This window comes from Salmo salar, chromosome 20, assembly GCF_965601325.2.
Source record: "Salmo salar chromosome 20, fSalSal1, whole genome shotgun sequence".
Classification (NCBI taxonomy): domain Eukaryota; kingdom Metazoa; phylum Chordata; class Actinopteri; order Salmoniformes; family Salmonidae; genus Salmo; species Salmo salar.
In genome coordinates this window covers 22,870,772-22,897,111 of record NC_138310.1, presented here as the reverse complement: position 1 = coordinate 22,897,111, position 26,340 = coordinate 22,870,772, and the positions used below count along the sequence as shown (strand labels likewise).

The following is a 26,340-nucleotide window of genomic DNA, read 5'->3' as shown; positions in this document are numbered from 1 at the left end:
TGTAAATATTTGTATGAACATAAGATTCAACAACTGAGACATACACTGAACAGTTCATGTTCCACAGACATGTGACTAACAGAAATGGAATGTGTCCCTGAACAAAGTGGGGGGGGGGGGGGGTCAAAATCAAAAGTAACAGTCAGTATTTGGTGTGGCCACCAGCTGCATTAAGTACTGCAGTGCATCTCCTCCTCATGGACTGCACCAGATTTGACAGTTCTTGCTGTGAGATGTTACCCCACTCTTCCACCTGCAAGTTCCCGGACATTTCTGGGGGGAATGGGCCTAGCCCTCACCCTCCGATCCAACAGGTCCCAGATGTGCTCAATTGGATTGAGATCCGGGCTCTTCGCTGGCCATGGCAGAACACTGACATTCCTGTCTTGCAGGAAATCACGCACAGAACGAGCAGTATGGCTGGTGGCATTGTCATGCTGGAGGGTCATGTCAGGATGAGCTTGCAGGAAGGGTACCACATGAGGGAGGATCATGTCTTCCCTGTAACACACAGCGTTGAGATTGCCTGCAATGACAACAAGCTCAGTCCGATGATGCTGTGACACACCGCCCCAGACCATGACGGATCCTCCACCTCCAAATCGATCCTGCTTCAGAGTACAGGCCTCGGTGTAACGCACATTCTTTCGACAATAAACGTGAATCCGACCATCACCCCTGGTGAGACAAAACCGCGACTCGTCAGTGAAGAGCCCTTTTTGACAGTCCTGTCTGGTCCAGCGACGGTGGGTTTGTGCTCATAGGCGACGTTGTTGCCGGTGATGTCTGGTGAGGACCTGCCTTACAACAGGCCTACAAGCCCTCAGTCCAGCCTCTCTCAGCCTATTGCGGACAGTCTGAGCACTGATGGAGGGATTGTGCGTTCCTGGTGTAACTCGGGCAGTTGTTGTTGCCATCCTGTACCTGTCCCGCAGGTGCGATGCTTGGATGTACCGATCCTGTGCAGGTGTTGTTACACGTGGTCTGCCACTGTGTGGACGGTCAGCTGTCCGTCCTGTCTCCCTGTAGCGCTGTCTTAGGCATCTCACAATATGGACATTGCAATTTATTGCCCTGGACACATCTGCAGTCCTCATGCCTCCTTGCAGCATGCCTAAGGCACGTTCAATGCAGATGAGCCGGTACCCTGGGCATCTTTCTTTTGGTGTTTTTCAGAGTTATTAGAAAGGCCTCTTTAGTGTTCTAAGTTTTCATAACTGTGACCTAAATTGCCTACCGTCTCGTCTGTAAGCTGTTAGTGTCTTAACGACCGTTCCACAGGTGCATGTTCATTAATTGTTTATGGTTCATTGAACAAGCATGGGAAACAGTGTTTAAACCCTTTACAATGAAGATCTGTTAAGTTATTTGGATTTATCTTTGAAAGACAGGGTCCTGAAAAAGGGACGTTTCTTTTTTTGTTGATTTTATATATACACTGAGTATACTAAACATTTAGAACACCTGCTCCTTCCATGACATAGACTGACCAGGAGAATCCAGGTGAAAGCTTTGATCCCTTATTGATGTCACTTGTTAAATCCACTTCAATCAGTGTAGATGAAGGGGAGGATACAGGTTAAATAATGATTTTTAAGCCTTGAGACAATTGAGACATGGATTGTGTGTGTGCCATTCAGAGGGTGAATGCGCAAGACAAAATATTTAAGTGCCTTTGAATGGGGTATGGTAGTAGGTGCCAGGCACACTGGTTTGTGTCAAGAACTGCAACGCTGCTGGGTTTTCACACTCAACAGTTTCCTGTGTGAATCAACAATGGTCCACCATCCAAAGGACATCCAGTCAACTTAATACAACTGTGGGAAGCACTGGAGTCAACATGAGCCAGGATCCCTGTGGATTGTGAACGCTTTCAACACCTTGTAGAGTCCATGCCCCATCAAATTGAGGCTGTTCTGAGGGCAAAAGGGGGTGGTGCAACTCAATATTACGAAGGTGTTCCTAATGTTTGGCACATTCAGTGTATATATCACTGAACAAAAATATAAACGCAACACAACAATTTCCAAGATTATACTGAGTTACAGTTCATATAAGGAAATCAGTCAATTGAAATGAATTCCTTAGGCCCTAATTTATGGATTTCACATGACTGGGAATAAAGATATGCTGGACGGTTCTGACTTAGAATATGTGGACAACTATAAATACCTAGGTGTCTGGCTAGACTGCAAAGACTTATGACCTGGAGCCAGTGGGTTTGGTGACGAATATGTAGTGAGGACCAGCCAACGAGAGCATACAGGTTGCAATGGTGGGTAGTATATGGGGCTTTGGTGACAAAACGGATGGCACTGTGATAGACTGCATCCAATTTGCTGAGTAGAGTGTTGGAGGCTATTTTGTAAATTACATCGCCGAAGTCAAGGATCGGTGGGATAGTCAGTTTTACGAGGGTATGTTTGGCAGCATGAGTGAAGGAGGCTTTGTTGTGAAATAGGAAGCTGATTCTAGATTAATTTTGGATTGGAGATGCTTACTATGAGTCTGGAAGGAGAGTTTACAGTCTAGCCAGACACCTAGGTATTTATAGTTGTCCACATATTCTAAGTCAGAACCGTCCAGAGTAGTGATGCTAGGCAGGAGGGCGGGTGCGGGCAGCGATCGGTTGAAGAGCATGCATTTAGTTTTATTAGCATTTAAGAGTAGTTGGAGGCCATGGAAGGAGTGTTGTATGGCATTGAAGCACGTTTGGAGTAGTGGAAACACAGTGTCCAAGGAAGGGCCAGAAGTATACAGAATGGTGTAGTCTGCGTAGAGGTGGATCAGAGAATCACCAGCAGCAAGAGCGACATCATTGATATATACAGAGAAAAGAATCGGCCCGAGAATTGAACCCTGTGGCACCCCAATAGAGACTGCCAGAGGTCCGGACAACAGGCCTTCTGATTTGACACACTGAACTCTATCTGAGAAGTAGTTAGTGAACCAGGCGAGGCAGTCATTAGAGAAACCAAGGCTGTTGATTCTGCCGATAAGAATACGGTGATTGACAGAAACGAAAGCCTTGGCCAGGTCGATGAAGACGGCTGTACAGTACTGTTTTTTTATCAATGGTGGTTATGATATTGTTTAGGACCTTGAGCGTGGCTGAGGTGCTCCCGTGACCAGCTCGGAAAACGGATTGTATAGCGGAGAAGGTAAGTTGGGATTCGAGATGGTCGGTGATCTGTTTGTTCACTTGGCTTTCGAAGACTTTAGAAAGGCAGGGCAGGATGGATATAGGTCTGTAACAATTTGGGTCTAGAGTGTCTCCTCCTTTGAAGAGGGGGATAACCGTGGCCGCTTTCCAATCTTTAGGAATGTCAGATGATACGAAAGAGAGGTTGAACAGGCTAGTAATAGGGGTTGCGACAATGGCGGTGGATAATTTTAGGAAGAGAGGGTCCATATTGCCCACCCCAGCTTATTTGAAGGAATCCAGATTCTGCAGCTCTTTCAGGACATCAGCTGTCTGGATTTGGGTGAAAGAGAAGTGGGGGGGGGGGGGCTTGGGCCATTTGCTGCGGGGGGTGCAGAGCTGTTGGCCAGGGTTGGGGTAGCCAGGTGGAAAGCGTGGCCAGCCGTAGAGAAATGCTTATTGAAATTCTCTATTATCGTGGATTTATCGGTGGTGACAGTGTCTCCTAGCCTCAGTGCAGTGGGCAGCAGAGAGGAGGTGCTCTTATTCTCCATGGACTTTACAGTTTCCCAAAACTTTTTGGAATTAGTGCTGCAGGATGCATATTTCGACCAGGTCGATTAGAAAGTGTTTTAGGGAGCATTTGACAGTGATAAGGGGTGGTCGTTTGACCACGGACGCAGGCAATGAGGCAATGATCGCTGAGATCCTGGTTGAAAACAGCAGAGGTGTATTTAGAGGGCAAGTTGGTCAGGATGATATCTATGACGGTGCCCATGTTTACGGATTTGGGGTTGCACCTGGTAGTTTCCTTGATAATTTGTGTGAGATTGAGGGCATCTTGCTTAGATTGTAGGACGGCCGAGGTGTTAGGCATATCCCAGTCAAGGTCACCTAACAGTACGAACTCTGACGATAGATGGCGGGCAATCAAGTCACATATGGTGTCCAGGGCACAGTTGGGAGCTGAGGGGGGTCTTTAACAAGCGGCAACAGTGAGGGACTTATTTCTGGAGAGATGGATTTTTAAAAGTAGTAGCTTGAACTGTTTGGGCATAGACCTGGATAGTAGGACAGAGCAGAACAGAACAGAGTATGCAGGCCATGGAAGAAATGGGACATTTTCAGCTTCCAGGAGTTGTGTACAGATCCTTGCAACATTAGCTGGCATTATCATGCTGAAACATGAGGTGATGGCAGCAGATGAATGGCACAACAATGGGCCTAAGGATCTCATCATGGTATCTCTGTGCATTCAAATTGCCATCAAATTGCCCCCCCCCCCCGCCAACATGGGGCACTCTGTTCACAACATTGACATCAGCAAACCGCTTTCTCACATGACGCCATACACGTTGTCTGCCAACTGCCCGGTGCAGTTGAAACTGGGATTCATCTGTGAAGAGCACACTTCTTCAGCATGTCAGTGGCCTTCGAAGGTGTGCATTTCAAGTTTCAAGTTTTAATGTCACATGCACAGGTACAGAGAAATGCCTTTCTTACAAACTCAAAAAAGGCATTTCACTACACTTGTGGATGTGACATTAAAACTTGAAAATTATCATTTTGAAATTTGCCCACTGAAGTCGGTTATGACGCCAAACTGCAGTCAGAACAAGACCATGGTGAGGATGACGAGCACACAAATGAGCCTGAGTGTGGGTTTTTGTGTTCCATGTGTTAATCTTCCATGAGATGTTGGCACTGTCCTGCACTACATTTGTATAGTCTCCATTGATTTTTGACTCGCCCATCTCTTTATGTAAATTTGGTCTTTAACTATTTGAATCAGTTATCAATGTTGGATTCATGAATGTCATGTCTAATTTAATTTATTTTACTTAAATTTATTGTGATACTTCTACCTCAAAGTAAGCTTTGAAGCTTTGAGACAGTTTTCGACAGTTTGTGCAGAAAGTATTCGGTTGTGTAAACCCACAGTTTCATCAGCTGTCAGCTGTCTGGGTGGCTGGTCTCAGATTATCCCGCAAGTGAAGAAGCCGAATGTGGAGGTCCTGGGCTGGCGTAGTTACATTAAATAGTACCCGCAAAACACCAGTCTCAACGTCAACAGTGAAGAGGCAACTCCGGGATGCTGGCCTTTTAGGCAGAGCTCCTCTGTCCAGCGTCTGTGTTATTTTGCCCATCTTAATCTTTTATTTTTATTGGCCAGTCTGAGATATGGCTTTTTCTTTGCAACACTGCCTAGAAGGCCAGCATCCCGGAGTCACTTCTTCACAATTGACGTTGAGACTGGTGTTTTGCGGGTACCATTTAATGAAGCTGCCAGTTGAGGACTTGTGAGGCGTCTGTTTCTCAAACTAGACAATCTAATGTACTTGTCCTCTTGCTCAGTTGTGCACCGGGGCCTCCCACTCCTCTTTCTATTCTGGTTAGAGACAGTTTGCGCTGTTCTGTGAAGGGAGTAGTACACAGCGTTGTACGAGATCTTCAGTTTCTTGGCAATTTCTCACATGCAATAGCCTTCATTTCTCAGAACAAGAATGGACTGACGAGTTTCAGAAGAAAGGGCTTTGTTTCTGGCCATTTTGAGCCTGTAATCGAACCCACAAATGCTGACGCTCCAGAGACTCAACTAGTCTAAAGAAGGACCATTTTATTGCTTCTTTAATCAGTACAACAATTTTCAGCTGTGCTAACATAATTGCAAAAGGGTTTTCTAATGATCAGTTAGCCTTTTAAAATGTAAAACTTGGATTAGCTAACACAACGTGCCATTGAAACACAGGAGTGATGGTTGCTGATGATGGGCCTCTGTACGCCTATGTAGATATTCCATTAACAATCTGCTGTTTCCAGCTACAATAGTCATTTACAACATTAACAATGTCTACACAGTATTTCTGATCAATTTGATGTTATTTTAAAGGACAAAAAAATTGGTTTTTCATTCAAAAACAAGGACATTTCTAAGTGACCCCAAACTTTTGAACGGTAGTGTGTGTATATATATATATATATATATATATATATATATATATATATATATATATATATATATATATATATATATATATATCCCAACAAAAAATGAATGCAATACACTGTTCTTGATGTTAACATGTAGCCTATGTTGTGAAGACATGCTTGATGCATTTTTCCTCACTGAAATACTCAACACCACTTTAAACTGCTTCAATTAGGGGTTCATAAGAAAATCTCTGCTACACTAAATCCCTGTGCAAATTTCATCACCATACAAAATGTCCCAAGAAAATTCACGGTGATGAGGATAAAAGACATTCAAGACTCTATACTGTTTCTCACTCATGAAAAAGCCCAATCATCCTGTCTGTCTACGAGCCAGCCAGCCAGCCTGACGAAATCCACTCCACTCCAGGCTTGACCCCAGGCTGGGCAAAGGTGGAGGCTTCAGTTCCCTATTAGTTTGAAGCCTCATCACTACTGCACTCTTGGCTGTGTCTAGATCATCACCCTATACTCATGGACTTTTGAGCCCAGAGGCTAGTGCCTCATTGCAGCATCAAATCAAATCAAATTTGATTGGTCACATACACATATTTAGCAGATGTTATTGCGGGTGTAGCAAAATGCTTGTGTTCCTAGCTCCAACTGTGCAGTAGTATCTCACAATGGTTGCTCAGGTTTGTTTGAGCAATGCAGATATATATGGGGCCTTTGAGAAGAGACTGGTTTAGTTTAATTTGTTGACTGTTTAATCCTCTCAGTCTTGACCAATGGATTTATGGAAAGTCTCAGATTCACAACACTGTTCTTAACTCAATCCCTAGAGTCTCAGCCTGGGGTAAAGCCTGGCCTGATTTAAAACATCTACATATTTTATAATGAACTTCCATGGACTCTTAGAAACCACACATAATTAAAAATCCACACATAATTCAAGGCCCAAGCCTGTGTATGTAAAATATTCACCACCAAGGGGAGCACAGACATCTTGAGATTCCCTGGAGAATTTCACTTGAAACTTTTAAACTGAATGCATTTTCTTTACAAGCACATAGGCTTATATTTACCCCGACAACCCCCTCTAATGTATTTTCTGTGTTTTTTTTTGTCCTTTTTGCTTATTTTACTTGAAGGTGAAGCCTTTGCTTCTGATGGGCTGCTGGATCTGCTATTATTGGCTGGCTATATTATAGTGAATTGGTCTAAATGTCTTTGAAAGCTGTAGTCTACATCTCTTATATAATTGTATAACACTCTATGCCGGATATAGAAATGTCCATCTAAGAGACACCGAGACTTATGCAACATGTTCATGTTGGGGACCACTCATCCCCCAGCGGCAGTATACCAACTCATATAGACTTTTCAGAGTACAGAGGACTCTTCAATGACAACATGGCAACATGGCTATTTGGAGAGCATACTGGTAGTTGAAAGTAGTCAAGACCCAAAGTGGCTCAGTTTACAGACAGAGGGCAGCAGTCAAGCTCCGTGCGCAGTTCCATTTTGCTACTATTTGGCATTTGTCTGATTGATCCCTTTGAGAGGGGTCTCGAATCAACACAAGACCATTGATTTCCTCCCTCAAGAACCTCTGCAGAGGCTGAGACACCTGCTATCACACAGCTGACAGTAACTGATGTCATAGTGTGGGGCAGGAGAAGGTGATTCACTCTCTGGGAGACTGGATGCTAAAACACATCACAGAGTGAGATCCTCATTGCTGTCATTCTGAATCATATCTTATACACGTGGGATGAGACAGATGGAGGACTCAGGCTCATCAATGGGAGTTGTTTTGCAGTGCTCTGATAAAACTGATCGCCCAGGCATACATTTTTATTTATTGCAAGTACAGTGTCAATGCTCTCTAATGATATTGGAAACTGATTTGGTGTTGTATGTTATGAGCTCAGAGAGATAGATGCAGAGGGCTAGTTCTGCCCTCTAACAAAATGGGTACCACTGCAATTGAGCATCATTTCAATCTCCAGTTTATGAGCACTGTCTGTATGCTACATGTTTCTCTCCTCTCTCTGTGAGACTGCTTTAGTAAGCAGTTTTAATGCTGCAGCTAGTCACATGCTGCTCTGGAGCCCACACAGTGCTGTCACCATCATCAATTCAACTAATGCAGAAACTGTGTCTAGGTGAGATTTAGGAGCAGGTGTGGGGAGCTGCAGTCATTACCCTGTGCTGATGAGAGGTCATTTTCAGAGCTTTTGCTTTGCTCTGTTGTTTTTCACTTCACTGAAGCGCCCCAAATCATTTTGACATGAATTCACCATTTTATAATCAGTAGCCTTTCTATTGTTGTGCAAGAGATTGTTGTGAGAGAGGATAATCATGTGACAAAATGAGTGAAGAATGTGAGGCTTGGTGTGAACACAGCAGGGGACTGTTTAGGTGTGGATTTGAACATACTGCTATGCCTCATCTCATATAGTAGGCCTACATTTTTGGTGAGGATATAATGGGCTGTTTAATCAATAACATACTATTAATTAATAAGCACATAATGAAAAGTTTATTTTCATTGACGTGATATTTGTGTGAGCTAAGTGAAAATGATTTAATGAGTGAATTATCTTCCCATACGAACAGTGATGATCCCTTTTGGAAAAATGAGCCTTCATATTTGTGTCTGCAGCTACTTTCGTGAACACAGATAGGATTTAATTCTCCTCGCATCTAGGTTTCCATCCAATCAAATTGACTTGTTGCAGGTAAAAAAATCGGTGCGTGATGACGTAGTGCGCATAAAAATACATTTTGCGTAAAAATACAAGATAAATAGCATTTTCAACTCGACTGATTGTTTTCTCCAAAAGAGATTGCGTTATATAGCGAGTGTACCCACTCTGGTATTGGCATGTGCACTCTAGCCAACAGCTCGCAGGTACATTGCGGGTATAGCCTACTATGAGATTATGGACAAAATAGCGAGATTGTTTGTATTTGTCAAATGGCAGCCAAGCATCGATTATCATGTCACCAAAATAAGACTCGATAATTATTGGAAAGCAGCATCAAAGCTCATTACCTTGCACTTGCACCACCCTGCGAGATTCATCATAATGTATTTCATCTGTAGCCTAATAAATTGTTTGCTTTCCCAACGAGTCGTAGTGGGAGGGCCACACAACATGTCATCGCATGACTAAGTTTACATCGATATGATGGTTATTTTGTCAATATCTGCGCATAAAAGCGTTTCCACCAACATTTCTCGCATAATTAATTTTACCAACACAAAATTGCCTAGTGTAGGCTATTTAGTTTTGTCGACATTTGGAAAGTTTAACGACTAATATTATCTTTCCATCAGGACTTACATTACATTAATTTTTTTTATCCGACATGTACTTTACTCGCAAAAAAGGGTTGGATGAAAATCTGGTCAGAGACATGGATTTAAAAAGCGTAACAAACCCCCTCATAAACGCGCACGAAAGCAGACACTCATACAAGAACGAACACACAACTTGCACGCGAGCGCATCATTGTACGCCCATAAACGCAGCCTCAGACACACCCCCTTCCTCAGAATGCTTCAGATAAACCATGAGGGCGCACTCAATCACTGCGTGAGGACTGTGATGTGGACAACATGTAGCACAAAATGCAAAGATGGCATGATTATTATAAGAGATACAGATAGGCTGAACCGTACAGGAGAAATGGATTGATAATGTAGCCTACAGATGATGGAAGCGGATCATTGGCGAGAAGGGTAAGATGAGATCCACTCCTATTTGATGATGGAATTAAAACTCTTCTTTTTCCTCTGAGTACGGCCACAACATTTTGGTATATTTGAGTGTGCGATTACCTCTTCCAATGATGTCATCGATGCTCAAAGACATTGGGTCAGCTTGGGAAGGATGCGAGCGCAGTGAGCAGGGCCGTGCCGCATCAATAAACGATGAAAAAGTGTGCTTCAGATCGCAATGATAAGAAATCAAGCCCTTTTAAATGTAGCAATCTGATCATGACACTATTACAATATGCGCGTATTATTGTGACGACGCATTTCCCCACAGTTGTCTCTGTGGAGTAGATGTTTACTTTTTTTTAACTAACGTGGAATATATGTTGAATTTACGTCTGTGCCCAGTGGGAAAGGGCTATTTTCTCACACTGACAGATGGCCATTTTCAGATGAGACTATACAAACAGAGTAGGTCTTTCATGATTCAACATTATAATGTTAATTGTATTTCTAGATATCTGGATGTCTGTAACATCAAGATTTTCAAAAAGTTACAAATTCCAGAGATCCACAATAGTTAAGCTCAAATATGTGTTTTATTTTTTAATTATGAGCCTCTCTGGATAAATAACTTTTTTAACCATAACATGAGGCCCACTTTACATACCATTTTTGGTATGGGGCACTAAAGCAGCTCCCAACAGGGTATTTAATTAGCTAAGTAGTTCTTTATTGTTCATCAAACATTGCTCACTTGTCTTTTGTAAAAAAAAAAAAGAAAAATAAATTGCTGTCACTGTGATGACTTACCCTCTAAAAAGGACATTCAATGCCTTAATCAGCATGAGAGTGCCATGTTTCGATGGACAATGGCATAATAGCTGGCATAATGTTGGAACAAGGGTATGATTGTACACACGCACACACACACGCGCACACACACACACACCACACACACACACACACACACACACACACACACACACCACACACACACACACACACACACACACACACACACACACACACACACCCCCCCCCCCCCCCCCCGCATGTATGCCAATTTACCTACTTTCTGAGTAATACTGTATATTAATAATGAATTCTATCCTCTTTAATTCTATTTTGGGTAGCATGGCTGACACAGATGTCAAATTGATTAGAGAATATTCATGCTTCAGTGGAAATTGAGCGGTGGCCATCACTAAGACATCTGGATATTTATGAAAAATAAATAATTATGAACATTTCTCTTGTCAAAAAGGATGTGGTTACACTTCATCTTACAGTCTGCCACAATATTTATCAGGTATTGTCTCAGAAATAACATTTCAAAATAGTAATAACATTATAATAATCCAATAATGATCATTTGTTCATTTAAACAAACACACCAGTGCATATGTATTTTGATACCAAGTTGTTAGCAGTTGTATTACACTAAATGTTACGATTTTAAAAAACAAACGTATTTGCTGAATGTTGAAAGTTGTTTTGAAAATCTTAATTAGAAGATGAATCAGTGACTGTAACCATGGTACATTATTTAATAGGTAGGTCTGTAGGTCTGGTAAGGTTGGAATGGTTGTTTCAAAATATGATATTTAGGTGTGTTGTGGAGACATGACGGGGGAGATAGGACTGACCAACTATCAACTCAGGATGAACAGATGGTATCTCAGGGTTAGCTCATGGGCGAGAGCCAACAAGGGAGCCTCTCTGTATGTCTCTCTGTCATGAAAATATGCTTTAAATGTCAAATGGAAAAGCATTAGAAGCAAGTTCTATGTGCAAAAACATAAAAATGAATGCTAGTAAATGTTTGCACAGTTTGAAACATCAATGCTTACATACTCGCTTATTCTTGGTTTTAAACAGACACTATTTCTCCATATAAACAGTGGTGAACTATACCCCTTTGTTTATTATGAAGTACTGTTGTTTATGATATGAATGGCAAGCTATGTACTAGTGAAATGCTCTGTGTGTACTGCAAGCCACTGTATCTATTCTGTTTCAATGAATTAAGTTATCTTTCAAAATCAATATATTGTGTGAAAGAAAGAGTCAGTGATCATTCTACAAATCAAACCATTCACATCTTACATAGCCTTTTTTATGGATTGACTGTCATCTACAATCAACGGAAAGTGATTTATTTACTGAGGAGTTGCCCTTCACTATTATACTTTTTGTGTGTATGCTTTTGGATCCTTACACAATCATTCCCAAAGTGCTTGAAACAAACCATTGAATTATTCAGTGTGGTTTAGTGACTCCTTTTCTCTAGAGTGAATGATTACAGTTACAGCGTAGCACAGTTTTGCACTCTTTTCATGACCAAACTTTGTATGCAAGATCCAACTAAGAGAGTCTGATTTGAGATTAAAATACAATACTGATTAGGTAACTATCTCTCTGTTAGATAGGCAGTACTTTCTTGAGGGGAACGTCCACAACGTCCATTTTATCTCTCTTTAAAATGTATATTTATGGGCCGTGTGTATATTAGTGTTGTGTCTCTCAAAGTGTTGATCTCGTGCAAGAGAATCATCTTCGATGTACTGTAGATACTGTGTAAAGCATCTTGGCAATATGATGGGCAGTAAAATCTAAATGTCCCACTCTCCTAAAATTACAACAACCTTTGGCAGGGATTTGAGTTCTTTAAATCAAGACCTTGATACAGAGCACACTGCAGAAAAGGACATCACAGCATGCACGATACAATTAAATCCTTCCATTTTTTTCTCAAGCTGTGTGAAAATCCTTCTTTTCATTGGATCTGGAAGGAGATAGGCCATAGGTCTACAGTATGGAAGATAAACCTACTGACTGTTATTATCATTATATTATTTATGTTGGTAATCTCCGTCATCACAACACCTTAATGTCTGTGTAGAACCACTGTTACTTTGAAAAGAAAATGTGTATGTGTGTATGTTTTACTATGGATCTAAAATGCTTCTCTATCTTTCTTTTCTCAGGTCATATTGATCTTGAATCAATCTGAAGGGGGAGATCGGAGGAGTCCCTCTAAGATGACACGCACAGATCCCCCTGATATACTGGTATCCACTCTGTATCAGGACATCAAATTAAACCCCATCACTGGGCACTCTCAACAATGTGACTCGCAAATGATTGACAAACTGGAGCGACATACGGAGACCATCAACAAAAGACACTGCCGTAGCTTTGACTTCCTCGAGTCATTGGATGACCCACAGTCCTTTTCTGCCTCAATGGAATACCCTTACAAGAGGACTGAGCATCAGGGGGTGCATAAAGAGGTGACCTGGAATGGCCTGGATCATCCAGGACACCTCCGTTTCTCCTCCCCTGATCTGTTTAACACTAGACTACCACCACCACAGCATGCTAACCCAGACAAAACCAGTCAGGCCGCGAGGTCAGATTCAAAGAAGAGGACTAGATCTAAAAGTGCCCCCAGAGTCAAGACCACCTTTACCCCGGTGCCCATTTCAGTCTCCCCACCAGCAAACAAGAGGGGACGAGATGTCTCACAGGCTGTACCAGACCCTCTAAGGACATCTGAACCACACCGGGACTCTTACTCCTCTAACCGGGCTTTTTTGAACGAGGTACACCCTATAAAACTGCAACCACGCTCTCCCCTCTATGTCTCGGACTGTTTCTCAGAGGTGAGCAAACAGGATCAGCCTACCATCACTCCTCACGTCAGGTGTCGTGTCGATATCAAGCCAGATGCGGCAGTCCTGCAGCACACAGCCAGGAGGTCTCAGAACATGAGGACTGAACATCCCTGGCAGAGATATTCCTACTCCAGTCAGAGTAGAGGTCTGTCTGTGCCACGGCAGGTACGGACACCCACGCCAAGCGAATGTTACAGTGGGGATTATAGACAAGCATATCAGTACGCTACCTGCATGACCCCCAGCTACATTCAGCCAGTAGACATGCGAAGGGTGCCCTCCCCTATAATGCCAAGGGAATACTTGTCAAGGGAGCAGAGGACTCTCTCAAACCCCAATATACCAACTAAATTCTTCTATACTGAGGATCCGACTAGATACCCTGTCCATCCGTCTGCTAGAGCGTACTATCAGGATGATAATTCCAGCCTCACCAGCCAAGGCAGTACTCTTAATAGTCAGTATGTGCATGATCCAAGGACTCGCTGGGTTCACACTCTCCCAGTCCGACCATATTACACAGAGCAACACATGTCCAGCAGAGACCCTGGGCAGGCTGTCTATACCAGACCTTACTCTACAAGCGAAGCAGCGCCATACTTTGCTCAAACACCACAGGCAAGAGCATACTATGGGGAAGATCCCAGAGCATATCCTTGTCAGTCAAATGGCTCCAAGGTGTTCTACAGCAAGCCGTACAACCCCCCAGCAGGACAGTATATTCCATGCAAGGCGTATCACACTGAGGGCCGTCGACAACCACAAATGTCCCAGGCTTATGCAGATGACTGGTATCGTTCAAGTATATCTGGATACTCGAACCAGTCCTCTCAGCTGACACCACAGAGAGTAAGACAAGAGCCAGTAATGTCCCCCTGGTTTGCAAACAGTTATGTGGAGCCAACCAGACTGGTAGCAGAAGTCAGAAACCATTCCAAATCCTGGGACAATATTCTTTATCCTCGTCATGACAGGGAGCAAACAGTACCCCGTGGACGCAGCTATGAGAATCTGTTTTACCAGGGGAGACATCCTCTGTTTCCTAGTGATACATCACAGCCAGTTATACTCAATCTATCTAGTTCACCAAGGCGCTATGCTGCCCGGTCCATCTCTGAAAACTCCTTAGAGAAAGGACCAAACAATGCTGGAAGGAACACTAAGGCTGGGCTATGGTTTGCAACTCCTGAGATCACGATAACCGACAATGACATACGTGCACGCAACCACAAACAGCGAGATGCGCGTTCAGCCAGCTGGGATACACTGGATTGTGAAAAGGCACCGACTCAAAATGTTCTTCATCATCAAGAGCAGCCATCTGAGTCAGCGGAACTGACCAAAGACAGAAAACACAACAATTATTCTCTGCAGCAGAGCCTAGAGCAACTGGACGAGCTGCTAGCTGATCTTGTCATTGATTACAAACCACCGACCAACAGGAAGCCTAGTCAGGATCTATTGAACCAAATAAAACAGTTGATTAGTGAGGATGATGAAAAAGGAAAGATAAAATCTGCGGGCCTAGAGAGTCTAGGAGGCCTAGAGAGTATAGGACCTCTCAACACACCACCCTCCTCCACTAAAACCAGCCCTGACACTATCAAAGACCCAGACAGTGGGTGTGATGGCTTACAGAGCTTACAGAGGAGTCCAGAGGAGTTCTCTCCAGACCTCAGCACAGACGACAATGACACCATGATGTGTGCCAACAGGAAGTGCAAGCGGACAGAGACCCTGTTCAATGCCTGTCTTTACTTCAAATCCTGTCATAGTTGCTACACCTTCTACTGCTCCCGGAACTGCCGTCGGGATGACTGGGACAGCCATAAAGAGAACTGTCTGTATGGACGTATCAGCAGTGTGTGCAGACACATGCTGAAGTACTGCAGAGAGAACTCTGAGATCCATAAAGTCTTCTCTCGCATTTCCAAAGCTGGCTACCTTTCCAGAGGGAGAGGCATTCTTTTCCTGGGCTTTGCTAACCCAGGGACTGCTGACAACTTCCTGAAGGTTGGGCTTGAGAGCCTCGTCATGTCCCCCACATATCTGTCTCTAAGAGAGCTGGACAGCTTCAAAGACAACCTGGGGGATTACTGCAAGGACCTGCAGCAGGCTGGCAATGAGTATGACCCCAATGAATGTTTCCTCTTGAATGTATCCATAGCTGTTGGTGAACTAGTGCCTAACAGACCCTCACCAAGAGTCCAAACACCAACAGTCCGAAAATATGCAAAGATTTCGTTGGCCTCCTCCAGCCCAGATAAAAAGGTCTTCAAGAAGGAGAGTGACATGGAGACACTCATTTTGACCCCGCCTCCAGGCACACCTGATATTGACAAAGAGGGAAAGGAGGGTATGAAAGCCAGAGAGATCTGCTTTATCAATATCCAACGTGAGCTCAGGACCAGGGGAGTCTTCCTGCGTCATGAGTATCCCAAAATATACAATCAACTCTGTGAGTTTGTGGAGAGCAACAAGAGATTCACACCCACTACCATTTACCCCATAGATAAGAGAACAGGGAAGCAGTTCATGTGTATGATCATGGCTGCTTCTGAGCCCAGAACGCTAGACTGGGTAGGCACCCCCCATCTCCTGGATGATATTATATAGTACTGTACTGTGCACCTCTGATGTCACCTATATGTACATGTAGATACATGTAATTTAACAGATATTTATGATGAATGTTTGTAGATACATATGTATTTTACATCAGAAAGGAAGATTGTTAATAAGACTACCGTTATTAATGTTTGCATTAATGTTTGCAATCACTAAGACTGATTAAAACAATGTGCAGGAAAGTGTTGACTGATGTTACACACACACAAACAAACAAACTATAATGTAACACTTTATCATTGTTGGTTTTTGTTGCAGTAGAGTTGTTTTTATCCTGTTACACTGAAAATCGCTTGATCTGCATGTAAAATGGTCATACTGTATTTACGAGTCATTATTTAGTTTTTAATCCCTGTTTAGACAAGGTACTGTCTGTGTTGATACCACATGAATTGGGTTGGGTTGTCAGGCACAAATAATTCACAATTATCTAGAAAAATACCACTGCCTGGCTGAATATAACTGAGGGAGGCACTGCTATTCAGAACATTTCTAAAGCAATCTAGATTAAAGCTACAAAGCATCGTTTTGCTCCAAATGTAGAGCTCCACTAGTGTTCTACGTGTTGAAGCTGTTCTCAGCAGCTGTAATATATATACAAGAAAAATACTGACAGTTGTATTTCTGCACATGCTTCATTATATCCGGAAAATATTTGAATATCAAAGTATGTCTTGACATTGCTGTGCTGTGCCAGAATATGGGTATACATCTTAGTTAAGATGATTAATATCACTGCTGATAATAATGCTTTCATTATGTCTACTTATGGATAGAAAAATCAGGTGTCTACACCTATGCTCTGAATCCCCTCCCCCCTTGAGTTTTGTTTTAGGCATTAATTGCATCCTCTTTCATCACTTTATTAACATTCTATTGATTCTACATTGTTCAATTCACTGTAACACGCTTGATAACTTGTTAGATTGTGGCCTTCAGTAGAAAATGCATTTGACAGAAAGCAATGTGTGGATTTGTTTTGTAAGGCTTGACTCTTGACTGTAAATGAATGTGGTGCATTTGCTTGACATTGCAAATGAATATTTACTTTGCTTAAAGCATGTTATTTATATTCAGGTATTTTAAATATTGATTATGCTTATGGAAAACTGGCAATGGTTATAATAAACTGACATTCAATTCTTTGAATTGTAATATTATGTTTAAAGAATAAAATACTAGTACTATTATTTTTGGTTTAGAAAATACACCTTGCTTTTGGGATACATATTTATGGTATAATTAACACATTTGTTGAAGAATATACATTAATATCCTATACTTAATGTATTAATGTATTTCATACCTTTAAACGAACACAAAAATGCAATAAAGAGAAGAAACAGAAAGAGCAACTTTCATATTTGAACAGTAACATATTGGTAATGACAAGCTGGAGCGTTGAGCTGCTAAAAGCTTCTATTGCACTTGAACATAAATTATACAGAACGTCTCCTAATGCATCTAGCTACACAGCACTGAAACGAGCATGTTAAATGTCCATTGATAGAGCCTGAAAATCTAAGTTTGATCTTTTACATCATATTTTCCCCTGCTAGATGTTACCCAATTTTCTATTTTGTGATGTTTATAACCCATGTATAATAAACACATAATGAAGACTGACCCTTCTCTTTGCATTTGTATTCTAGAGTAAACCATGCAGAGCCCTGTATTCAGCCATCTCAAGTCTCTTAAGTAAACCATACAGAACACTAAAACAATGATCATACAATGTGATCAATTGACCAAGTATTTAGTCTTTCCCCTTTTTGTTGGTTTTACAAGCTGCGTCAGTGTCTTTTGTTGATGGTCTCCATGTGTTGTTCCATTTTGACCAATTTATGCACAAGTAGATGGGAAGCCTGTAGTTATTCACACTTCTATCAGATAGCCCTGAAGGACATTCAGATGACTTCAAGATTGATGAGCAACTGGCACATCCTCTAACTAATGCATAGACAGACTGTAAATCAAATTAGCCATGGCACATTCTCTGCACTGGAAACTAGATATCTGGAAGGACTACAGCCCATTATACAGACAAAGACAATACAGATAGTCATTTAAATGTTTAATCAATATTCTATTGCCATTTTGATAGTGCCTCGTAAATTGCCAACAGACACTATCCCATCACGATAGCACACCACCCTTCAATATGCAGGTAAATGTGAGAAACCAGCACTACTTCTGCTGGTCTTAAAACAGACATCTCAATATTCTTATGTAAGACAGTTTTCATCTTTGTTTTTCTTTACAAATGGAGATGGATGGCGAGAAAAACCTGGAGACAAGTCATTTTGAAGAGTGTATAAATTCGTGGAACTTGATCGCCACCTATTGATGAAATTTAGACATTGCTAAAGTGGCAAATCAGGAAAGTCAAATTATTGTATTTCATGTTATTTGAAAACCTAGTTTGTAGTTTATAGCATACAAATCTGACCTGCATTTGTAAAAATAGTATGTTTTCTTTGTTCAGGTAGTATGCCTAGTTTGAACAGTAGGGATGCCTCCTACACATTTACAGTGAAAAAAAAAAAAAGGTGGGCTTGTCATGGACAAAGATTTTCTAGATTTTGCATCCCCAGCAAGAAAAGGTCAGGGACTCACAGCCTCCTGACCCAGCAGAAAATATATATATTGCAGGGTTGTGCGCTATAGTGATGGGATAGTGTCTGTTGGCAATTTATGACCTGGTCTCCACAATCACCAGACCTCAACCCAATTGAGATGGTTTGGGATGAGTTGGACCGCAGAGTGAAGGAAAAGCAGCCAACAAGTGCTCAGCACATGTGGGAATTCCTTCAAGACTGTTGGGAAAGCATTCCAGGTGAAGCTGGTTGAGAGAATGCCAAGAGTGTGAAAAGCTGTCATCAAGGCAAAGGGTGGCCACTTTGAAGAATCTCAAATATAAAATATATTTTGATTTGTTTAACACTTTTTTGGTTACTACATGAATCCATGTGTTATTTCATAGTTTTGATGTCTTCACTATTATTCTACAATGTAGAAAATAGTAAAAATAAAGAAAACACATTGAATGAGTAGGTGTGTCCAAACCTTTGACTGGTACTGTATATATGTTTTACATAAGTGTTTTTTTTTTTTTTTTTTGTATTTTCTTAACTTTATGTGTATGTAGAGGAATCGGTTATTAGTAAATGTGATATTTGTTTAACATTACCGTAAATGTGTACAGTAAGTAAGAAAACATAGTTTAGCATCCTGAAGTCCACTACAGACGACATTTATAAACAAGCTCTTACTTAGCTCTTATTAAATGTAAAAACAGAAAACTCACCAAACTATTCCAGGTTGAGATATTTACTAAAATCTCAGTGGCCCAGCGCGCATGCGGGTGGAGCGCGCCTACTCGTGATGACAGCAGATGACAGCTGACTGAGCTAGCGCTCTGACGAAGAGGGGAGATCAGGAACGGTCTGGAATAGACATATCTAGCGATTTAACTGGTCAGACACTGACATTATTTCACGGTTATAGGGATTCCATAAAGAACTGGTATACTATCAACAACTTGTTTGGTAAGTCATTGAATTCGTGTTATAGCTAAAGCGTTAGCTAGTTCTGTTTTCATCGCTGGCCTTCTTCTGCTAACGTTAGCTAGCTACTTCTTGGACGTCCTCCGTGATTGAACGCTATTTTCTTCCACAACTGGCCAGCCTGGCCTACCCAGGCAACATTGACATATCCCTATAAAGGTATCCCACCGTAGCTCGATGTTTGGCTAGTAACAGTGCTGCAACATTTCAAGTTGGCTAGGTCGCTAGCTAACGTTACTTAACCAACGAGTTAGTAAGCTAGTTAACGGTTACCGTTGTTGATAGATAGCTAAGTACAGTAACGTTAGCTATGGTCTCTGTGATAACTATTTTGATTGTAAACTAGTATCTAGGCACCTAGTTAACTACGCTATAGCGACCTGTTAGTGTTAACGTTAGTTAGATAATTAGGTAGTTGGCTAGATGGCGAACCAATGCGCCTCAAATAGCAAGCTTTCTAACTAGCTAGATTGCTAGCATTTCACTGTTAACGTATGCCAGTATAATGGAAGTAAGCTAGCTAACTGTTTACAACAGAGGCCGACGGTGACACATTAGCTAGTATTAGTAACTAACGTTAGTAAGCTAACTAGCTAGTTAAACTAACAATTCCGCAAGATGTCGACTGTGTTGAACAAGACAATACTGGGGCCCTAAAAATTACTAGATGGGCAAGTTGTCTTGGTTGGTTGAATAATTAACTAGCTAGCGAACGGCGGTCGCCTCTCCTTACCCACCTGATCCCCTACATTAGGTGTAGAATTGAGCCCGACCCAGTGCAGTGGCCGTGACTATTCATGACGAGGGTAGTAGGATGAACCGTAGAGAACTTCAGATGTGTGTGTATCAAGCGGGGCTCAAAGGTTTTCAAAACAGAATGGTCACACTAATTTATGTTGATTTAAGGAAAGCACTTGACCTTTTGATTAGGCTAATTGTTAGAGCCAAAACATGAATACATCTCAATCACACAAATGAAGAGAAGTGTGCTCCTAGCTTTTTTATTTTTTTATTCTTGAGTTATTGTGATCTACCAGACATTGGATATCATTCAGGTTTCTTTGAATCTCAACTGACCTTGCCCCTGGAGTACTAGTAGTGTTGTTCCGAGGCAAGGTAGTAGTCTTTGTTTTGGCAAGGTCAGGAGTTAGGATGTTGAACGCTCCACAGCAGAGGATCAGGATGTCTCATTCAGCGTAGGAGTGCACTGTCAGGCTTTGTCTTCCTGGCAGGCAGCATTTGGCCTACATTTAGCAAAATAAGATTTTGAGCGTACATCTCAGTGAAGGTGTTGATTTTAGGCATACAGAATGTCTCCTTATATTTGGAAGCTACCCATTTGCTCCCACCTCTGAACTTAAAGCCTTTGCAGATATTTCTTGCTTGCACTGCTTTGACCTACAGAATGCCCTCCTTTTGGGTATGGTTGTGTAAGAGGAAGCGTTTACTAATTTGTAATCCCTGGGATCTGATAGCCTAACCCAAGGTTGTAGGCATTAATGATATCACTAGGATTATTTTTCCGGTATTTTACAAATGTTTCAACCCCGAGAATAAATCATTTTTCTCCCGGGTAACACAGTATTTCCCGCCAAAACCGGAAGTGTCATTCAAAAGCATTTATATGCCTATGTCTGGATTTAAATAGAGCTTTGATTGAACATTCAAGCTTGATGCTACCTGAGCCTGATGAGCCATACATTAAACACATTTTATGAGCCCTACATTAGACATTTAATGATCCCAAGCCCCAAAAAGTCAAAATGATTGTGCCGTTATCCAATACATATGTGATATAGGCTACTGCACGTTACGCATGACAGAAAAACATACAAGTCCATAGATGTCGACAAACCATATCTGTATGGACCTCACTTTCTGCACGGGGGCATTGTCATACTGAAACAGGAAAGGGCCTTCCCCAAATTGTTGACACAAAGTTGGAAGCACAGACTCATCTAGAATGTTGTTCTATGCTGTAGAGTTTAGATTTCCTTTCACTGGAAGTAAGGGGCCTAGCCCGAACCATGAAAAACAACCCCAGACCGTTATTCCTCCTCCACCAAACTTTACAGTTGGCACTATGCATTGGGGCAGGTAGCGTTTTCCTGGCATCCGCCAAAACCAGATTCGTCCATCAGACTGCCAGATGGTGAAACGTGATTCATCACTCCAGAGAACACGTTTCCACTGCTCCCGAGTCCAATGGCGACAAGCTTTACACCACTCCAGCCGACGCTTGGCATTGCACATGGTGATCTTAGGATTGTGTGGCTGCTCGGCAAAGGAAACCCATTTCATGAAGCTCCCTACGAACAGTTATTTTGCTGACGTTGCTTCCAGATCCAGTTTGGAACTCTGTAGTGAGTGTTGCAACCGAGGACAGACAATTTTTACGTGCTACGCGTTTTAGTACTTGGCAGTCCCGTTCGGTGAGCTTGTGTGGCCTATCACTTTGCGGCTGAGCCGTTGTTGCTCCTAGACGTTTCCACTTCACAATAACAACACTTAGTTGACCGGGGCAGCTCTAACAGGCAGAAATTCGACGAACTGACTTGTTGGTAAGGTGGAATCCTATGACGGTGCCACGTTGAAAGTCACTGCGCTCTTCAATAAGGCCAGTCTACTAGAGGTCGACCGATTTATGATTTTTCAACACCGATACCGATTATTGGAGGACCAAAAAAAGCCGGCACCGATTAATCTGCCTATTTATATATTTTTATTTTGTTTTTTGTTGTAATAATGACAATTGCAACAATACTTAATGACCACTAATTTTAACTTAATATAATACATAAAATCGATTTAGTCTTAAATAAATAATGAAACGTGTTTAATTTGGTTTAAATAATGCAAAAACAGTGTTGGAGAAGAAAGTAAAAGTGCAATAAATGCCATGTAAAAAAAGCTAACGCTTAAGTTCCTTGCTCAGAACATGAGAACATATGAAAGCTGGTGGTTCCTTTTAACATGAGTCTTCAATATTCCCAGTTAAGAAGTTTTAGGTTGTAGTTAGTCTTATAAATTCCTATAACTATTTCTCTCTATACCATTTTGTATTTCATATACCTTTGACTATTGGATGTTCTTATAGGCACAATAGTATTGCCAGCCTAATCTTGGGAGTTGATGGGCTTGAAGTCATAAACAGAGCTGTGCTGCTGGCAAACGCAGTAAAGTGCTGTTTGAATGAATGCTTACGAGCCTGCTGCTGCCTACCACCACTCAGTCAGACTGCTCTATCAAATATAAAATCATAGACGTAATTATAATAAACACACAGAAATACGAGCCTTAGGTCATTAATATGGTCAAATCCGGAAACTATCATTTCGAAAACAAAATGTTTATTCTTTCAGTAAAATACAGAACCGTTCCGTATTTTATTTAACGGGTGGCAAACCTAAGTTAAAAAAATTGCTGTTACATTGCACAACCTTCAATGTTATGTCATGATTATGTACAATTCTGGCAAATTAGTTCGCAACGAGCCAAACTGTGCAATGAACACAAGAGAAGTGACACAATTTCCCTAGTTAATATTGCCTGCTAACATGAATTTATTTTAACTAAATATGCAGGTTTAAAAAATATATACTTCTCTGTATTGATTTTAAGAAAGGCATTGATGTTTATGGTCAGGTACATTCATGCAACAATTGTGCTTTTGCTAAATCACCACCCGTTTGGCGAAGTAGGCTGTGATTCGATGATAAATTAACAGGCACCGCATTGATTATATGCAACACAGGACAAGCTAGTTAACTACACATGGTTGATGATATTACTAGGTGAACTAGTGATTGTGAAGATTGATGGTTTTTTATAAGATAAGTTTAATGCTAGCTAGCAACTTACCTTGACTCCTTGCTGCACTCGCGTAACAGGTGGTCAGCCAGCCACGCAGTTTCCTCGTGGAATGCAATGTAATTGGCCATAATCGGCGTCCAAAAATGCAGAATACCGATTTGTTATGAGAACTTGAAATCGGCCCTAATTAATCGGCCATGCCGATTAATCAGTCGACCTCTACACTCTACTGCCAATGTTTGTTTCTGGAGATTGCATGGCTGTGTGCTGAATTGAATACACCTGTCAGCAACGTGTTTGACTGAAATAGCCAAATCCACTTATTTGAAGGAGTGTCCACATACACTACACTGTATAACACATATACAAAAGTATGTGGGAGGTCTTTAAATTTTAAAAAAAATAAACGTGTTCCTACACAGTAGTTGTAGGACAGGCATAGGGTAGGCCTACTAGATGTGACAAACAATGTCTTTGGGGAACTCGCACATGACAGAGACACGGGTCTCTTATTCACATTTTTATTGTGCCGTCCAACACTCACTATTCCTGAGCTTTGGTGATGTAGTGAATAACTTCTCAGATCCTCGTTCTGACTGAAGTACTTTAGGCTGTTTATTACCTCCACCACTACCTCCCTTTCAGCTACCCTGCTTACCCTGGTTTCAGTTTCATATTTGTATTTTCCTAATCATCTAAGACCAAATATCCGACTATCTTATGTTGTCAATTGGATGTGGTGGGGCTGGATTGCTGGAATAGGTTGGGTAGAGTTTTGCCATGTCTCTTTGTGGTGTGTGAGCTCCTTCTGAGAGGTGATTGTTGGGAGGTACAGCGTGCACCCCAAACCATTGCACACAGGAGCTGGTAAAATGTCTGCAGTCCAACGGAAGGCCTGACGAATTTCAAAGGGACACAGCCCTTGAAGCTGCTGCTCAGCTGTTGGGCTAGGCAGTGGCGTGGCGTACCACAGATCATACAACTGGAGTCCTTAACCTGCTCATGCAAACAGTCCTATTTGATCTCATGTTGAGGGGAAGTGAAAAGGGGACTTTGTGTTTGAGTTTCGAGTGCCTTTAGAAAGTGAGTCCTTTCTGTGTGTCTATAAAAAGCACTTTGTTCTGTTGGCTTGTGTTGCATGTTCAACTGAGGGAATGTTTGGGCTGTGTTCCAAACACCTCCATAAATGTGCTGTGTGGTGAGCTGCATCACTGGTTGAGGTGCTTTTCAGTTTTCTTTTCCAGATGGTTTGCTTCACAATGATTCCTTGTTCTGAGCCTAAGCATCATGTACGTAATGTTGGGAGGGATGGCTTTGGACTGAATTCTATTTCTAGCCTACCTACCGCTAACTACCGTCATTCTGTCTCGCACACCCCCGCCTGTGCCTTTTCACACCACCTACAGTGGTTTTTCTTCTGCTTTTGAGTTCCCCGTCCTTTTCCATTACTTACTCAGTAGGTAGGTCTACTCAACAAATCTTCAACTCGGAAACTGCTTTACCCGTACCAGGCCACAGGTCCTACAGTACCACCTGTGTGTCGGCCCTAGGCCTACACCCCTTACTTCCACACAGGACTGTGACAAATGTATTCTACTCTTTCAAGAGCCTACCGCACATGCTTATTCTCATGGACTGGTACACTATGTTGGTCATTAATCTATTGATTAACCTTAAGTAAGTGTTTGACAGATTTGTATTTATTTACCCGAGATCCCCCAGTGTCTTCATGGTTCCAGAAAACTCCAGTGGCCAGTCCATCATTGGATTTAGCCTACTAAAGGAACACAGAGACTTTGTGTATAACCCATGATTAACCTTTCTTATCTGGCATGACATGGTTAAGAAAACGCTTCTAAGCCTCATTAAAATATTTATGCCTCAAACCACATACGTTTAATAGTATGAAGCCTTTGTAGTTGTGTGCAAGCTCTGAGGCAGGGTTCTCTGGGCTGTTTTCACAGGCCTCCCAGCCTCAATCTTGTCTGTTTTTTCCTTGGTAGCAGCCATCCACAAAGAACCTTGTGTCAAAGAATGCTCTTGGAAATCATTTAAATTTCATGCATTCTGTCTGGTTTGTGTGTGAAGTAAAGGGAGACTAATATGATTTGCATATACTCTCGTGCTGTGAATAATGCTACCAGATGCTTGTGTGAGCGAGAGTAGTGGCTTGCTATTGTTTAAAAGCCCCTCCCCCCACTGTCAATCTTAGCCAATAGAACTAGTGTTTCTGCCTTCTCTTGACTACTGACAGTCTACTTCCTCTGTCAGTGTGTGAGCTAGGATTCTGCCAACATGGCCTTTCCTGCTCTTCCTCAGGATTCCACTCTGAGAATAAAAATGATCCATTGTCCTCACTTGTAAATCTACTCCAAACTGCCCTGCATGTACAGTTGAAGTCTGAAGTTTACATACATCTTAGCCAAATACATTTAAACTCAGTTTTTCACAATTCCTGACATTTAACCCTTGAAAAAATTCCCTGTTTTAGGTCAGTTAGGATCACCACTTGATTTTAAGAATGTGAAATGTCAGAACAATAGTAGAGATTTATTTAAGCTTTTATTGCTTTCATCACATTCCAACTGGGTCAGAAGTTTACATACATACACTCAATTAGTATTTGGTAGCATTGCCTTGAAATTGTTTAACTTGGGTCAAACGTTTCAGGTAGTCTTCCACAAGCTTCCCACAATAACTTTTAGCCCATTCCTCCTGACAGAGCTGGTATAACTGATTCAGGTTGGTAGGCCTCCTTGCTCACACACACTTTTTCAGTTCTGCCCACAAATGTTCTAGGCTTTGATGGCCATTCCAATACCATGACTTTGTTGTCCTTAAGCCATTTTGCCA

The 26,340-nt window shown here is 41.8% G+C and overlaps 2 protein-coding genes across 5 annotated transcripts in view; both read left to right on the top strand.

Annotated features, from left to right (window-relative positions):
- Nucleotides 1-9,653: 9,653 nt before the first annotated feature.
- On the top strand, nt 9,654-17,726 carry LOC106579889 (apical junction component 1 homolog). The gene is made up of 2 exons (XM_045703088.2): nt 9,654-9,824; nt 12,791-17,726. Exon 2 carries the CDS (start codon nt 12,845-12,847, stop codon nt 16,094-16,096), a length of 3,252 nt encoding a protein of 1,083 aa, XP_045559044.1. The 5' UTR covers nt 9,654-9,824; nt 12,791-12,844; the 3' UTR covers nt 16,097-17,726.
- A 1,771-nt stretch (nt 17,727-19,497) lies between these two features.
- LOC106579890 (GTPase-activating protein and VPS9 domain-containing protein 1) overlaps nt 19,498-26,340 on the top strand; it is a 41,369-nt gene continuing 34,526 nt past the window's right edge. For all 4 annotated transcript variants that reach the window (XM_014160228.3, XM_045703087.2, XM_014160230.3 and 1 more), the window contains exon 1: nt 19,498-19,656. The gene's annotated coding sequence lies outside the window, so the exon portion shown is untranslated. The remainder of the gene's footprint in view (nt 19,657-26,340) is intronic.